The sequence below is a fragment of the Aedes albopictus genome, chromosome 2 (genome assembly GCF_035046485.1).
Source record: "Aedes albopictus strain Foshan chromosome 2, AalbF5, whole genome shotgun sequence".
Classification (NCBI taxonomy): Eukaryota; Metazoa; Arthropoda; class Insecta; order Diptera; family Culicidae; genus Aedes; species Aedes albopictus.
In genome coordinates this window covers 62,580,945-62,597,367 of record NC_085137.1, presented here as the reverse complement: position 1 = coordinate 62,597,367, position 16,423 = coordinate 62,580,945, and the positions used below count along the sequence as shown (strand labels likewise).

The window sequence follows — 16,423 nt, the reverse complement described above, 5'->3', positions numbered from 1 at the left end:
AGTTGGTTGACATGGATATTCGTTGCCGATCGTCGCAGTTTGGATCGCAAGCGAATGAATGAATGGCGAATGTTGACGAATGCTGGTGAGCGATCGAAGCGGCTATTATCATAACTAGAAGAAAATTTCTGCATGTAATGCATACATTTTTTAGCAAAGAAAATTATAAACATTTTTTGAAAACTTCAAAAATTCGCTGCTAACTGTATTCAAATGTGGAAGAAGATGAAAAGTGGAAATCAGGAGCCCTGGTTGATATATGTTACTCTAAATGAAAACATGTATGAATAAGCTCGTAAGTAATTGTGGTCCTGAAGAAGAGGTAAAAAATGTTACTCGTAAATCACACCTAAGTCAAATGTTTGCCCTGAAACTGATGTTGACTTCAAAAACATGGACGAATGGTAATTCCGAGATTAATTACTGTTGCATTATTGTTGTGTGAGTATATGGGTTAAAAATACAACATGTCTAAACTGTCACTGGGCATACTTCACATAAACTTCCATATAAATTTCAAAACACTGTCGAAATGTTAACGAATTTAGTCAAAAAAAAAATTGGCATTAGGGTAAGTGTACCAATTATGGCTATAGTACCAATTATTCGCCATAGTTGATTTTCACCCTTTAACGATGTAAATCAACAAGAAAAATTTTGTGAACAACAGATCACGTTCACAAAAGATGGTAACACTCATTCGAACTCCACATTTTGCTCAAATCATGGTAGAAATAAATCATTTTCCTAAAATTTTCGGCTTCCTTGCACCCTTTTTCGCCATAGTGTACCAGTTATGGCTAACCCCATAAGAAATGCATGCAAATAGTGCGAAAAGGAACCGAAGTTAAAAAATGTAACCATAACTGGTACATGGTTCCTATCATTGGCACACGCTGTAATAAATACTAAAAGTAGTTTTGGCTCCGTTTCGATATTTTTCCTGTTAATTATGGAAACTAAGCTGTCTTTTAACTTATTGATGGCATTCGTTGGTCTTCTCGTTATTTTTGTATAAATAGCTCTCCTTAGGTAGTGCCATGATTGGTACACGCACCCTATATGGAGTGGAATAAGGCAAAGTATTCATCACAAATTTTGGCATATGAAGCTTGATGCATCTATTATTAGGATAGTATATAAACATAAACATTGACTAATACAGTGATTAAATAATTTATTTTAGATATTAATAAACATTTTTGCAGTTATTTTAACCAGCCATAACATAATTTGCCTGTCCCAGAATTGATATTCAATAATACTCATAATGTTATTTAAACAAGATAAACAACGTATCTAATCATGCAGCACATGTCCAGAAAAATACCTAAAATTTAATTTACCTTGCCCCCAAGCTTATTTCATCATCAAGAAACCTGTCTCAGTTTACTTTACTGTTTCCATCTTGCTTGAGGCAATCATAAAGTAACACCTACTGCTGCCAAACACACATGTGCTACGCGTGTTCACTTTGCCTTCTTTACCGTACAGTCGGAATATTCCAGCAGGCTACCACAACAGGACCAATGCCGCTGACCGGGGTGTCCCTCGTGACCGTGTCCGCAGCCCCTATAGCCGCCGGGCATGATGCTCCCGCACGCGCACGTACTATATTTGGACCCGTTGCTGGAGCAGAAGGTACAGCAATGATAAACGCCGTAGTGCGGCCGTAAGTTGTGAATTCTCAGCACATATGGGCAACCCTAAACAAAGCCGGAGAAAAGCGAAAACAAGCGCTTCAGTCATAAACAAGCCACTTTACAGCACCAGGAACCCGACGAAAGAGGACCCTTACCTCAATAAGTTTCCCATCAACTGAAACCATCAGACTCATCACACCTGCTCGCTCCGGCACAAAAGATAATCCGTAGGTCCCGTTGCGGTTATCTACCACATTGAGTGAGATAGGCCGAGACTCATCCTCCCGGTAGCGAAGGTCCGTCTGTACCGTAATTCCACCGTGATTCATAGGTCTACCTTCGTAATCTTTGGTGACAAGCGACAGCTCAACCTTCCGATGCACTTTGAGGCAACCGAGCTCGGCGGAATTCTCCAGCGAGCACTTTCTCGGATCAGCCTTCTGGGTCGTGATGATACCATAGAGGGGAATCCGATTTTGCAGCCGGCAACAGGGTGTCATCTCGTCCGGCAGGAATTCCAACGTATCCGTCACCTTGAAGTCGAGCGCCCGGTTGGAGCGGAGACACTGCTCGAAGCGTTTGAGCAGGATGCTGACAAAAATTAAATTTTCTATCTCATTGCCCTCGTTGATGATCTCCTCTGCAAAGTCAATCGCAGTGCGCGCGTTTTGGGAGCGTTGTTCTGAATATGGTAGGGGGAGAAGATAAAATACAAGCATTAATATTATAAACTTTCATGGGTGTTACTGTACTCGCAAACTCCGTGACACTTAGAATACGAGTGGAGAACACATGCACACATTACACTTACCCAGATCCACTTTCTGTGCCATAATCATTGCCATTTTCGCCTCCCGCACCTCGCCGATTTGCTTCAGTAGCATCTTCCGGTGGTCCTCCAGTGCCGCAATGTACTCATCGATGTATCCTTCCACGTCCCGCTGGACCGATTCACACTTGCTGTTGATCCTTATCGACATGTCATTGAGCCGTCCGACCGATTGCATCGCGTAGTCTTCGAGCGGTTTCGTCTGTTCGATGGCGTTTTTCACAAACTTGCTGTAGACCTTGGCCGCTTTCGACGCGGACGTGTATTTATGGTCCCGGTGAATGAAAACTGTACACTCGTTGCATATCACTTGGTGGCAAGTGGTGCAGAATAATTTTAATTGATGCTCCGGATGCATGGGACACTTAATCGAGCGTGCCTCCGGATCACTGCGGCGGGATTTTTTCAACAGCTCCCCGAGCGAACGAACCATGTGGGTGGACGTGTTGCGCTGCCGCTGGTGGGCCTCCTTGCAAAAGTTGCACAGCTTGAGCGAACACGTGGAGCATGAAGACGTCGCCTACGTATTCCGGAAACGAGAGAAAATGCATGTTTGCACAGGAATTAGATGTAATCCAAACATGAATTTGCACTTGCATTTTGTGCACCTAGAAAATGTGAATCATCTGCCACACGCTGGATGATAATTAAAATAATTCAATCACCAGACAGATAGTATTATAAGCCGAATAATATGTACAAAACTGCCAGTGTTACTCGTAAGATTATGGATCCGACCGCTCATCGCATGTGCTGCTCCAATAATTGCTACATATTTTTTCAAAAAAAAAAACCGCGCTATATTTCATTTTGCTTTTCTACATGGCTCATGTATGTACATTATGGCCCATTCAACATGTAATTGTAATCAGTTCTCACATGAACATCCAGGTCTACTTACCGTGACTTCACTGGAGCACAATTCGCAGAAAACGTTCGGTGGGGGATTGCCGCAAGCCGAAACAATATCCTCAATTTTGCGCGCCATCACAAAATGTGGCGGTAAACGATTCACCCCTCCCAGCGGGAGCACCGTCGCCATGTCGCAGCTGGGACAAATCAAATCCTTTTCTTGGTCCATTTTTACACTGAGCTTTGGTTTCTCCTTCGCCTGGAATTGGTAATAATCCTGTACATCTAAATCGTCATCAGGATAAAGGAATGGCCACAATAAGCTTAATCCAATCAAGAGCGGTGGTGACCGGGAAATTGAAAAAAGCTGTAGTACTCGCCCGCCAATCAATAGGGGTTGATTACCTACCCTCTCCTTGGACGGTGACTTCAAACAGTTTTTCTCCTTGAAGTTCTGAAAAGACGCTCTAATCTGATCGAAACGTGATTCGCCGCTGAAAGCATCATGATTAGCAGCACAATTGACGGCACGTGAGGGCTCATGTGTGGATGCTGCTGCAGCTGGGAACTTTTCATTTTCTCCGCTTTCATCGGCGGTGGTGTTGGCTGCAACGATGATGCGATGGGAAGGCAAAAAGTGGAAAATCAAACGCTCAATCGCTTCTCGGTACTCTAGGGTAAAGTACTAACTGTGGTCTGTAGTTCAGTTATTACACACGACTCAAAATGATTGTGGATTTCACATTAACATTACAGATTGACACTGAGACACTGTTAGCCCGGAGTGGCCTGAGTAAATACAAACGAACTAAAAATCTCATCATTCAGCGAATACCCAACGGATTTGAATATTAGTTTTTACAGTACACTCCTACCAATGTCTAGTTTGTGAAGTGGACAGAGAATGTCGGGATGGTCCCTGTAGCAGAAGTTATTCCAGTGGGTCGCTGGGTCAGAAACTTATAAAAAGGACTGTTTTGCGGTACCCAGCGTTTTATTTAAACTATGATTCGCATTTAAATTCATTCTTTTTCCATTAAACTAACATCTCTACCAGCGATCCCATTTCCTTGTGAAGTCCGTGGCGAAAACCCTGTAGGAATCGCGGCAGTGATTTTAAAGAAATGTCTGGAGTGAATCTAGAATTCCTCCAGGATTTTTTGCTGGAAAACTCTTGCTGTGATGCCTCCAAACATTTCTTCAAAACTTCCTTCTGCATAAGGGATTCACCCATTAAGTTCAGCTGTAAATCCATTTGATAATTAATCAGAAACTCTTGCAGGGATTACTCCAGGAGTTTCTGGTGGAATACACCAGGAACTCTTGCTGGAATATCTCAGACAATTCCTTTTGGAAATTCTCCAGGAGTACTAGGAGAGCTCCTTAGAGCGATTACTTAAGAAATCTTAGTAGGAATATCTCATGGAATCTCTGCCGGAATTCCTGCTGCTGATATTCCAAGAGAAACTTCAAAGGCAAAAGATCTGAAGAAATCACGAAAGAAACTTCTACATAAATCGTTGAAGGAATCACAGAAACGGATTTTAATGTATTAAACCTCTGGAACAATCTCAGCAAAATATTTCTAACAGAGATTTGTGGCGGAACTACAAGAGGATTTTTTTTTCCAAAGATTTCTCCATGGATTCCTCCAAGAGTTCCTCTTGGAATTTCTCCGTGGATTTCTTCAAGAGTTCCTTCAGGAAATCCTCTAGGTAATCTTCAAGTAATGCCCACTAGAAAATGCCCAAGAATGCCTACTGGGTTTCCTCCAAATGTTTCTCATGGAGTTTCTCTGGAGATTTTCCCAACGATTCCTCCAGGAATTTCTCATGGAATTTATCAAGAATTCTTCTGGAATTACCTATAGAAATTCATGCTGTTTTCCAGGAATTTCTTCATAATTCCTCTAAGGAGTCCTGGAATACTGCTGGGATTTTCCAGGCATTTGTGGTAGGCATCCTTCAGGAAGAATTTCTGGGATCCTTCAAGCAATTCCTGCAAGAAATCTGATCTGCTAAGAGAAATAACTGCAAAAATGTTATCAGAAAGTACTTGATAAATCTCGGCAAGAATGCTTAAAGAATTCCTGGCAAGAGTTCACGAAAGAATCCCAGTTTCGTGACCGTGCGGTTAGGGGCGTCAGTCATCTAGGCGTATCGTAAGCCTCGGAGTGTGGGTTCCCGCTCCAGTCGGTGAAAACTTTTCGTCTAACGAAAAATTCATCACTGGGCCACTGGGTGTTCTGTGTGTTGTCCGTTGTCTGATGTATGTAATGTGTTCAGTCTGTGCAGCCTTTGGCTGAAGACGGTGTGGATTGTCTTTTAAATATTGCTGATCCGAGGGGAATTCCTTGAGGAATCATTGAAGAAATTCCTAATTGAATCGCCGGAGCAACTTCCGGAGGAATCCCAACATAAATTTAGGAGGAATTTTGAGAGGATTGCTCAAAATATTTCTCCAGCCATTCCTCTCTATGAATGCCTGCCAGAGTTTCTCCGAAAATGCCTCCTAGGATTCATCCAGGATTTCCTCCAGGGATTCCTCAAGGAAATCCTCTTGAAGTTCTTTCCAGGAATTTCTGATATGATTCCTTCAAAGATTTTTCCATAGTTTTTTCAATGATTGTAGGTGACTATATACCAAACAACTGTGTCGAAGACCGCAAAGTGATACGACGCCTATTAAAAAAAATATATCCGAGGTAAAGTGAGGTGAGACATTATGGTTGTTTTTTCAGTACATGTAAAGGAATAATATCAATAACGAAATCTTAATACTTCGCTTCACTTCGCCTAGGTTATAAGTTTTCTCACAGGCGTCTGATAACTTTGCGGTCTTCTGTATTTGCTCTTGAAAGTCCTCCAAGAATTCCAAGGGATGCCTAGCAAGAAATTCCTGAAGAATCCCTGCAAAACTTCCCGGTGAGTACTGACATAAATTTCTGAAAAAATCCCAGCAGAATTCCTGAAGACAACTCAAGGTGATTACTGGGAACATTCTAAAAAAACCAGTAGAAGCCACACCAGCCCGAGTAGGTCAGGTGAATATATGTAATAAATAAATAAGGCCGTTACAAATATTTATTTCACTTTTTGTCCCACCATTCTTGGGCTGGTCGAGGGGGGGGGGGGATAAAAATAAAAAAGCATTTAATCTGAAAAATATTTAAAACTCATCGGATTTGTTAAACAATTTTTGGCAAGACCCGATATTTTCATAAATATTTTTTTATCTGCCCCCTCAAAATGCAAAATCCGGCCAAAAATTTTTGAAGGGGGGGAGACATAAAGTCAAAATTAAATTTGTATCAGCCTAAATAAATAAACAAATAAAACACGAGGCAAAAAAATTGGCGACTGGAGACATAACAAAACAAAAGAAAACAAAAAAAAAGAAACAAAAAATCACGTTAAACAACAACAAAAAAACATCTCAATCTAGCTAAAAAAATAAATAAAAATAAAACAAGATCGCGTGATACGAGTAAAAAAAGTTGACAATCCGAAAAAAAAAATCAAATTATCTTAAAAAGCATATCCACACCCGCGACATTCTGACACTCTGCTCGAAGAAAAACGACACGGACAACGTTGGCTACCTGCCACCGAATGATATGGCGATCTTCACTCTGGTTTATTAACAATGAGAAACGTAATACAAAAAAAAAGAATTTCCCTGCATTTAAATTAACAAAGCTAAAAAATAACAAGATCAAAATTTGTTATGGTACATCTTATGCCATAACGCACCATTACAAGGTGATCTACCCACGTTACGGGACTCATAATTTCAATGATTCATTATGTCCAAAATAGACCAAAATTAACTTAATAATCAGGTGTCATAAGGCACTACCCAAGAAACAAAATTAATTTTATAATGCTTTTGAAGAATTCTTTAACACCTATTCTTTAAAACCAAACATAAACCGAATTGCTCTGCATTATTATCTCAAACCAACCATGAACCCGCTATAAGACTATAGAGGCCCATCCTAAGATAGTCTTGGAGAACTAATTTCAAGATTCTTATAAAACCTGTTGTACTTCACAAGATGTCCTCTAGGCGAGTTACTTTCTACTTCCAGAGCTCTTCAAGTAAACGATAAAACGATTATAAAATGGTCAGTTTCTGTTGCTGCTGCAGCTTTTATGTTGAAAAATATGTTAAATTAAGTTGGGAAAAACATCAATGAATGATACAATATTATAATCGGGATTAGTTTCTAAAACAAATTGGAGACATTTTCCTAGTTTAACAAGGTTGTCAACTGTAAAGCGAAATTTATCGTATAAATGTTGCAAGATGCTACCAAAACTTGCAACGCGCTTGGGGAACGTCCATAAATTACGTCACGGTTTTGAGGGGGAGGGGGGGGGGGGTTCAGTAAAATGTGACAACCCATACAAACATTTCAGAGGTCTCATACAAAAAGTTAGACATAGGGGGGAGGGGGGGTTGAAAACGGACAATTTTTCAGTGACGTAATTTATGGACGCTCACTTGGATAAAAATGCGATAATCAAATATTTAAAATTATTATTCAGGTCACGAGAGCATTATTCATGAGTTTTCTCAACATGGCTTCCGTTGCAGTCCACGGAGACGTGATTAGTTTTCGGTGATTTTAACCAACATCATCATAAGATCGCCTTGAATTCCTTTCTACTGAAGCAAGAGTTACAAGCGTAACTCAAAAGTACTTGGATTTATAACGTTCTTCACAAAAAAACACCAAAAAAACCGTGTTTAGTTAATTTCAACTTATCCTAGAGTAAGAAGTGTTCCTCAAGAGTACTCCGATTTATGATGTTCTTAATGAGGATTTATGCAAACTTTGCAGATAACGTCATAAATCTTGTATATAAAATTGTAAACAAACAAATATTCACACGCATCGCGGTGAATTTTGGTATAAAACGAGCCGGCAATTGAAATTGGGTTTCCTCATCCATTAAACTTCATGAGCAGCCCTGTACCGCAGCCAACCGGGAACCAGCCTTGATGCGGTGCAGTGCCAGGTTCCTCCGGTAAGCGTTCCCAGAAGGTAAGTAGTGTTGAGTTTCACAATGTTCATCATTGTCTGCAGTTTAAAGAATTCAACATCAATTTCACGGGAATCGACGTCCTGGATAACCGAGCAAACTCTTTTTGGATCTGAAACCAAAGGACTTTGGCACTGCGCCGCGCAAGGTTGGTTGTCGAGACGGATGTTCCTGGTTGGCAGCGATAACGGATGGACACTCGGAATCTGATGTTTATGGATTTTTTTTTTAATTTTTCATTTACCAAACTGTTCTTATTCAAGAACAGTTACAGATAACTACAAGAAGCTCTTAAAACTGACAATAAGGTCATTCTTGTTGTATTTGTGGTTTTATAGACTGAATTTCAAGCATTCTTGAAGATGCTTTTAAAACCGCAGATATGAAGAATAGTTGTGCTCAGTAGAAGCTATTGAAAGATCAATTAGACTGTGCAATGCTTTGATAAAACTATCATAAAAACAAATAAAACCAAATAGAATCAAGAATGTTACTTGGGTATGGTTTTAATAATAATTTTGCAATGAAAAATATACAAAATTCTCATACAAAACATTCCATACCAAAGTGAAAAACATAATGATTCATGCATTTTTACTGAAATAAATGAATTGATAATTTCACAAAAAATGAGATAAAAAAAAATACTGTTTTTGATTGGTTGTGAAAAGCATATAAAAATTGAATGAGCGATATTTATTTTATGGGGAATGTAAACTTAAACACAGTGAAAGAAATGTAGACTATTTCAACGAGAATACTATTAGAATGAACTGAAAATAAAGAAGTTCTCGTGAGTTTTTCATTTTTGTGTGAATTTACAGTTCATGTGAATTTTTAATATTTCCAATAAAAAGTGACTATCAAAATAGCATTGAAAATCCAACTACTTTATGTGTCCCGATTGTTAGGTTACTTTTAGTCTATTTTGGGCATAATAAAGCATTATAATTTCGATAGCATGGCTGCCAAAAACTGTCTATTAAAATGAGATTCAATAATTAAAATTTATAAAAAAAACACTTATTTTACTGTTGAAATGTTCAATTTTACAAAGTTCCTATCTTCGGCAAAATCGTGGATTTAAGCAGTACCTACAAACATGTAGAACATGTCTGGTTGATATTAACGATATAAATCATAGAAAAGTTCAAAAAACTAATGTTTGATTTAATTTTTTTTTTCTATTTTTTGCTCGGATTTACCTTGCAATTTAACCACACAGTGCACACGCACAAAAATAGAAAAGATTTTTCTGATCATATCTTCTACAGACAGACACATATATGCTTAAATCTCATCTAACTGCTCCCAAAGCTTTTGGTCGTCTTTTATCATTTTGGTCCCACTGTGCGCTAGTGTTAGTGATGAATAATAATCGTCATTTATTTTTTTTTTTAAGATTCGGATCGGATATTCGAAAAAGAGCAGGTTTTCCGTAGCCGCATAAGTTTTTCACATATTACATTTTCAGGTTCAGCATTTTAAATGAGCTGGATGAATTAAGATATGTCGAAATGACATTTTCAGCACTGATTTGTATTCTTGACTCCATGACAGGTCTTTGATTTACATTATCCCGAATGGCATCACCCGAATGACCCATTATTCCGAATTCAATTACCCCGAATGAGTGGAAAAATTCTTTCTTTTAAATTTTCTATTTGCTTGAATGAAGGAAAGCCATGCCGTTAGTCCTGTAATGAACTAGCTTGGTTGATAACATTGCCGTTTTAGAGAACCGAACAAGAGCCGAATCACTTAGTGAAAAATAAACGCTTTTATTGAGAGAATATTCAAGTGTAGCAAACCCATGGGACGCTATGTAAAAATCTCGGACTAAAAGTCAATACCCGTGTAGCTGCCGGCTTAGAATAGCACTACGGACCACCTGTTCCGGGGGTAAAAGTCCACCAAACAGGTAATCCCAATCCAAGGTGTCAGGCGACCCGTGCTGAGGGATGAATGGTTGAGGGGGTTTAAAATATGTTCAATCTTTAACGGAGCCCATAGCGTGGGTAGATCGCCTTTTTGGGTTGCGTTACGGTGAAAGATCTACCAAACCGAAATCTAGTGTCGTCCTATTTTTCAATTTTGGAATATGTGTTCTGGTAATTCAAGGAATTATAGTATTTAGTCCTTGCTACAGGTGTTGTGATGACTTCCAGTCTTTGAATAAAACTAAGTTTACCAACTTTACTTTGCATGTAGTTAAAAACCTCACCATCTGAGGCTAAACTCAATGCAAAGGAAATCAAATTGGGTTAGGGATCCATGTATGTACTAACTCTTCGAAGACTGGAAAGTGCTAGTACGCAAGGAACATACTAGAATCCTTATTACTGAACACAAGTTCCATTATTGGAATGGTATAGCTGCTAATGTTAAAACCCGGTTCTTTTTAATGAGGCGAATTAAGCGGTAAACAAGGGTGATGCTAGGTTTCCGATGCATGGCCAATTATCAGTGCTCTTGTTTCGTTTTCTATAAAAAAGAAACTTCTAAGAAACCAAAACAAAAACTGTATCAAAATCGATACTTTATTGCCCTTCAATGGCAATTGAGTAATGCGACATGCACTACACTAAGGATACGGGTAATGTCACAATAGATCTAAAAACTGGTCGCAGTGACAGACCCGAACAGGAATAAAAAAAAAGTCAATAACCAAAAGAAGGAAAAACCTCTATTGAACTATTGGTTTCTGACCATATGACCGAAAAATAGAAATTAATAATAAGAATAATGAACTATGTCCACCATTCTATCTAACAGTACTAATTGAAAGAATAGCCTATGATTAAAAGGAGAAAAACCACTGATATTAAGAATACCAGTTGCAACGCTAACAAATTCTAATAAAATAACTAGAAAGAAGAGCATATGCTTAAAATAATAATACATATCTGATGACTTCATTGACAGTTGTTGGAATGCCAAAAGGTTCCTTGGCAATGAGGCCGGAAGGAACAGCATATGCTCAAAGATGGAAAATCTTTGTTTAAAGTGTGGCCATCCCTTTGGAGTACCTTTGTGGAGCGGACCTGTTGTGATGGTTAGAACACTTGACTTTCACGCCGAGGACCTGGGATCAAATCTCACTCCCGAAAAACTCGCAAAATGTGAGTTCTTCCTTCGGAAGGGAAGTAAAGCGTGGGTCCCGAGATGAACTAGCCTAGGGCTAAAAATCTCGTTAATACAGGTAATGGATCACTCGAAGTAATATACTAAAGCCGTATACTTTAGCTTTGCTATTAAAAAGAGCGTCAGTGAGTCGCTGACCTCTCGATATATAGAAACTATCCCTTCCCATCCTCGTAACGGAGATCGATTCAGGTCGGCCAAATCGTGTTTCTCTTCGTTTCAGAGAGTGATCAATGGCGCTTGAGCCTAGGCTTATTAGTCAGAACACAGTGAAAATTCCTGTGCCCTATCCCTCAAGTAATATGTAGAAAAGTCCACAGTATCATAAAATGAAGACGATTTTTGAAAAATACTCAAAATTTCAGGGAGCTTTAATAATCGAGTTGGCACTCTGTACTTGATTTTCATACTATTGATGATTTGAAATTATTGAAAAGTTGGCCCTCTACTAAATACCAAAATTTTCGCCCTCAATTTTCATATTAGAAATTTACGCCCCATACAACCTGATTTTCACCCAAGCGGTTGGGTCTTCCTACTTCTCTTGCCTGTACTCAAGTACTATATTATTCAGAATAGTTAATACAGTTCCTGGAACCTGTTTCGAAATCAAATGATGTGGTCAGAGTACTTAATTTGATCTTGTGACAATTTTTCGAACTCTCTAAGCAAACTATTCTTTTTGATTGAGTGTTATCAATTTTTGTAAGATTTGATTCCGCCAACTTCCTCTAATGCTTATCCTTTGACAGATTCTAAAATTGGTTTAAAACTACTATCACATTTGGCAATTTACCCTAGCTAGCGTTCCCCAGCTTTTCACGTCACCAATGCAGTAGGAACAGTAAGCACAAAGTGCAGAAAACAACCAGCAAAGTTAGCTGGTGCCGCTAACTCCCATTTACAAAACCAGACCAACAACGGTAGCCACAGCTAATCCGTTCCACCAACAGCGGAATCAACTACAATAACAAAACTATCGAAAAGGCGAAAAAACAGGAAGCTGATAGCAAAACAAAAACTCCAATAAATCAACAGCGGAATTGCATCGTAACGGCGTAATGTGGGGAAGTATTTGCGGTAAGTGAAAAGAATCGGATTGGGACTGAGCACGGCAAGCGTGAGGTGGGTGCATGGTGCCACCACCACGTGTCTGCCACACTATCCGTGTTGAACCGCCGCCGCGACATGGCATGGGGTGAGAATGGGGAAGCCAATAAAAGTCATCGCAGCAACGAACGGCAGACTACGACCTCCCGGAAAGCACGTGTCTCACATGCGGATTCATAAATCTGTGAACATCGAACGTGCACAGACAGCAGAACTCGAACATATTCCCCCCAACTTGTTCCACCCACGTACCCGGGTCCTGTGCAGCACCGACCAGAATGGTGTGATAGTGTTTCACCGCCAGGAATTTCGAACTGTATTATGTAACCTTGTACCTGATGGGGGTGGCGGCTATTGGTTCGGGGAAAAAAAAGAGGAACAACGTGTGAGTCGCCTGCTGTTTTGTACCACGAAGACATAGGCACAATATTTCAGTAGGGCAATTGCAATGTCGCCACATGTTACATCCGGTTTTCCACAGTAACGACATGTGGGATTGGCTAACAAAATGAAGAATGATGCATGCCAGGGATTGGAATCCGGGGAAAAAAAAGAACATCGAGGAATTCTCGCAGAAACAACTACAAAAGGCAGCAAATCATGAGATGATAGCTTTATGTTTGATAAAAAAAAAAAAAAATGACCCAGTGTGTCCTTCTCAAGGCACGGCTTTTAAACTAAAACTATAAACTAAATCCTTGTACCGACTTTTCGAAACCTCTAAACAGAATACCCTCTTCGAACTAGTGTAATCAGTTTCGTACCTTTTAATTCCGCCCTATTTTACTTATCCTTTGACAAATACGCGTATGTCGACTACCACTTGTAATCTTCCTCAGTGTCAGTTATCCACTATATAATATAACTGACACTGAAGAATATTACAAGTGGTAGTCGAAATATGCGTATATGTCGAAGGATAAGTAAAATAGGGCTGAATTAAAAGGTACGAAACTGATTAGGGGCTGTCCATAAACCACGTGGTCATTTTTTGGGGACTTCTCAACCCCCCCCCCCCCCCGCGTGGTCATTAGTCCACACAAATTTTTTTATTCGTCCATACAAAATGGTCATTGGCCAAACCCCCCCCCCCCCCCCCCTCATGACCACGTGGTTTATGGACAGCCCCTTACACTCATTCGTATAAACTAAAGTTTAGTGGTGCGGATCTGGTGTGAATGTTAAAGCACGTGAGTACCACGTCGAGGACCTGGGATCGAATTCCACTCCCGACTTACTCACAAAATGTGAGTTCTTCCTTCGGAAGGGAAGTAAAGCGTGGGACCCGAGATGAACTAGCTTAGGGCTAAAAATCCTGTTAATACAGACAAAAAAAACTAAAGTTCAGTTTTTTATGAGCCATTTACAAAAGTCCTGAAGCACAACGGAGCCGAAGCAAAGAAAAACAACAAAGCTATACTAGGTGATTTCCGTTACAGACAATTGTACTTTACTGTATTAAATACGTAAATTCATCAATCCAAATCGTGCAATAATAACTCTCTTTAACATTTATTTGTTTAGATTAAAGCTTAAACTTTCTGGCCGACTGAAAGCATAATCCACTGCAATGTTGATCATTCAGTTCATAAACCATTACAAAAAAAATCTGTTAAACCTACTCTAAGAGCAGTATGACATAGCGTCACTAGCTACAAACACAAGTACATACCCTCAAAGTCGCAACTCTTAGCTTTACTGTCCCAGTCAAAGTTGGCGCACTCGTTGATCCGTCGCCAGAATAGGTTGCTTCCGCTGTTCGAATTTGCCTCCAGCTCTATCAGACATCGCTTGCAGAAAGTATGCAGGCAATCCAGCACCCGTGGCTCGTGGCATAGTTTTTTGCAGGCACCGCACTTGTACTTACTGGGTAGAAAATCCATCGGGAACTGGTCGTACACGGTGCTAATAAAAACGATAGGACAATGAACACTTTTGCTTCCCACATTCGTTTGGTAGACCTACAGAATCTCATCGAATTTCAGCTGTGTGTTTCGGTCGTAAAAACTGTTCATATCCATGAAATCCTGGTCCTCACAAAACATTGGCATCAGAATCCTTCTGGGAACATCATACATTCCGGCCGGCTCCGGGATGGGTTTCGGCTTCTCCATTACCAACTGCTTTTCCAGGTCCGACTGGTTACTGAACACAGAATTTCTCCGGAGACTGGACTTTCGCGGAATACTTTTGTTTTCAATGACGGTAGTGCCACCCCCAGCAATTCCACCCAACTGTTCTGGTGTCAAATTGAATTTGAGTTTCCCGTTGCTCTTCAGTAGTTCTTCCATTGCATCGGATTCGTTCTCGGTACCAGCATTTTTTAGGATCACCACAGCCTCCACGTGTTGTTCCTCGTTCAGTCGCACGTACTGCTGAGCTCCAATGCCAGGTTCATTGTCACTCTCAGCGGTATGCTCATCGTAATCATTCTCTTCGGTGTCACAATCACTTTGTGTTGAGGGTGGTCGGGGTGCCGTCAGCGGTGGTTCAATTTTCAATTTTCGAAATCGTTGTGCCACTTTTTGGTCATTTGATGAAATTGAGTCCTTTGCTGCCGACAACTGTGGATCTGTTGCATGCTCAGCGCACGGTTCACCATTGACTACATTTCGGGTTTTACTCACAACGACCTTCTCCATGGTGAAAATTAATTTGTCAACATTTGTGTCTATATCACCGTACCACACTTTTCGACTAAAATTCAAATACCTACTGAACACGAACCCAACCGAGGCTTGTGTCTATCCATTGTAAACCGACCGTAATTTAATTAGCGCTGGGCTTTGTACGTACTGCATGCACTACGTGAGCGAACAAATAGAGCTTTCCTCGAATTACTTATTGCCTCTACACTGCAGCTTTTGGGAGCACGGTACACCATTGATAGTAATAGACAAAGGAATAACAGAGAATAGTGCTCTCGTCAACATCAGATCAAGAAGAATATTTGAACTGGATCCCATGTTTGGGAAAATTGGGCAATTGGGGACCGCTACTGGGAATGGATTTAGACAGATGATCCCCTCTGTGGCAAGAGGAACTAAGAAAGTATATGTTTGTTTTCGGTTTTACATTCATCTGAAAACGTTACCCCATCTGCAGCAACAGTTGAAAAAGTCCTAAGTGGTCCAGGTCATTGTTGTGTAAATGTGTTGTGAAACTTAACAGTAACTTGCCCTTGCAATACCATTTTCGAAAATTATATGTTTGCTCTATCTGTCACTGGTATTCGTTTGTATGAATATGTTTGTGTGGGCTCAGCAGTGACGTGCAAAGTCATTATTTACCAGCGTTGATAGCTAGGCCCTTCTCCAACCCTTGACCGGTTTTCGAGTGTTCATCTCAAGCAATGATGAAAAATCTGCATCAAACGAAACTAGCACCACCTATTTTGAGCAACTTCGTTCCTAAGTAATTGACTCAATTAAAATTTCTCCTTTTCCTCAATTTATTTTGACAGATCCAGCATGGGGAGAAATGTTATTTGTCCTTGCCAAAGCTCCTTTTGACTTATCTGGAAGCACCACCAGAGTTACACTATTTTCCCTTAAAAAATCAAGAAAAAGGATTTGTTTTCCTTACTTGCCATCAGAGCCTTAACGTAGTCCAACTGCACCCTTGGCAAGGCACCCTACAACACTTTTTTCCAGAAGTTTCTTGTATTTTTTATTGAAGTGCTTCAAAATTCTTCAATCATCTTCGAAGACATCATTTCAATCCAACAAATCGTTTTCATGTAATCATTTTTTAGGAAGATTATCAGATGAGTTACAAACGCCCTTTATAAAAGTAAG

General features: G+C 39.9%; 1 protein-coding gene across 1 annotated transcript; it reads right to left on the bottom strand.

The window, feature by feature from the left end:
- Window positions 1-753: 753 nt before the first annotated feature.
- On the bottom strand, window positions 754-15,430 carry LOC109418152 (E3 ubiquitin-protein ligase TRIM45). Its single transcript, XM_019692342.3, has 7 exons — window positions 14,592-15,430; window positions 14,299-14,531; window positions 3,734-3,930; window positions 3,374-3,583; window positions 2,455-2,992; window positions 1,799-2,325; window positions 754-1,706 (listed from the first exon to the last, which is right to left on the bottom strand). Exons 1-7 carry the CDS (start codon window positions 15,266-15,268, stop codon window positions 1,470-1,472), a joined length of 2,619 nt encoding a protein of 872 aa, XP_019547887.2. The 5' UTR covers window positions 15,269-15,430; the 3' UTR covers window positions 754-1,469.
- Between the last annotated feature and the right edge of the window lie 993 nt (window positions 15,431-16,423).

Excerpts from the sequence above, each read along its gene's own strand:
- LOC109418152 (XM_019692342.3), bottom strand. The coding sequence starts at position 15,268 with ATGGAGAAGGTCGTTGTGAGTAAAACCCGAAATGTAGTCAATGGTGAA. Across the intron at positions 2,993-3,373 it reads TGTGCTCCAGTGAAGTCACG|GCGACGTCTTCATGCTCCAC; the intron begins GTAAGTAGACCT and ends CGGAATACGTAG. Across the intron at positions 1,707-1,798 it reads TTGATGGGAAACTTATTGAG|GGTTGCCCATATGTGCTGAG; the intron begins GTAAGGGTCCTC and ends GGCTTTGTTTAG.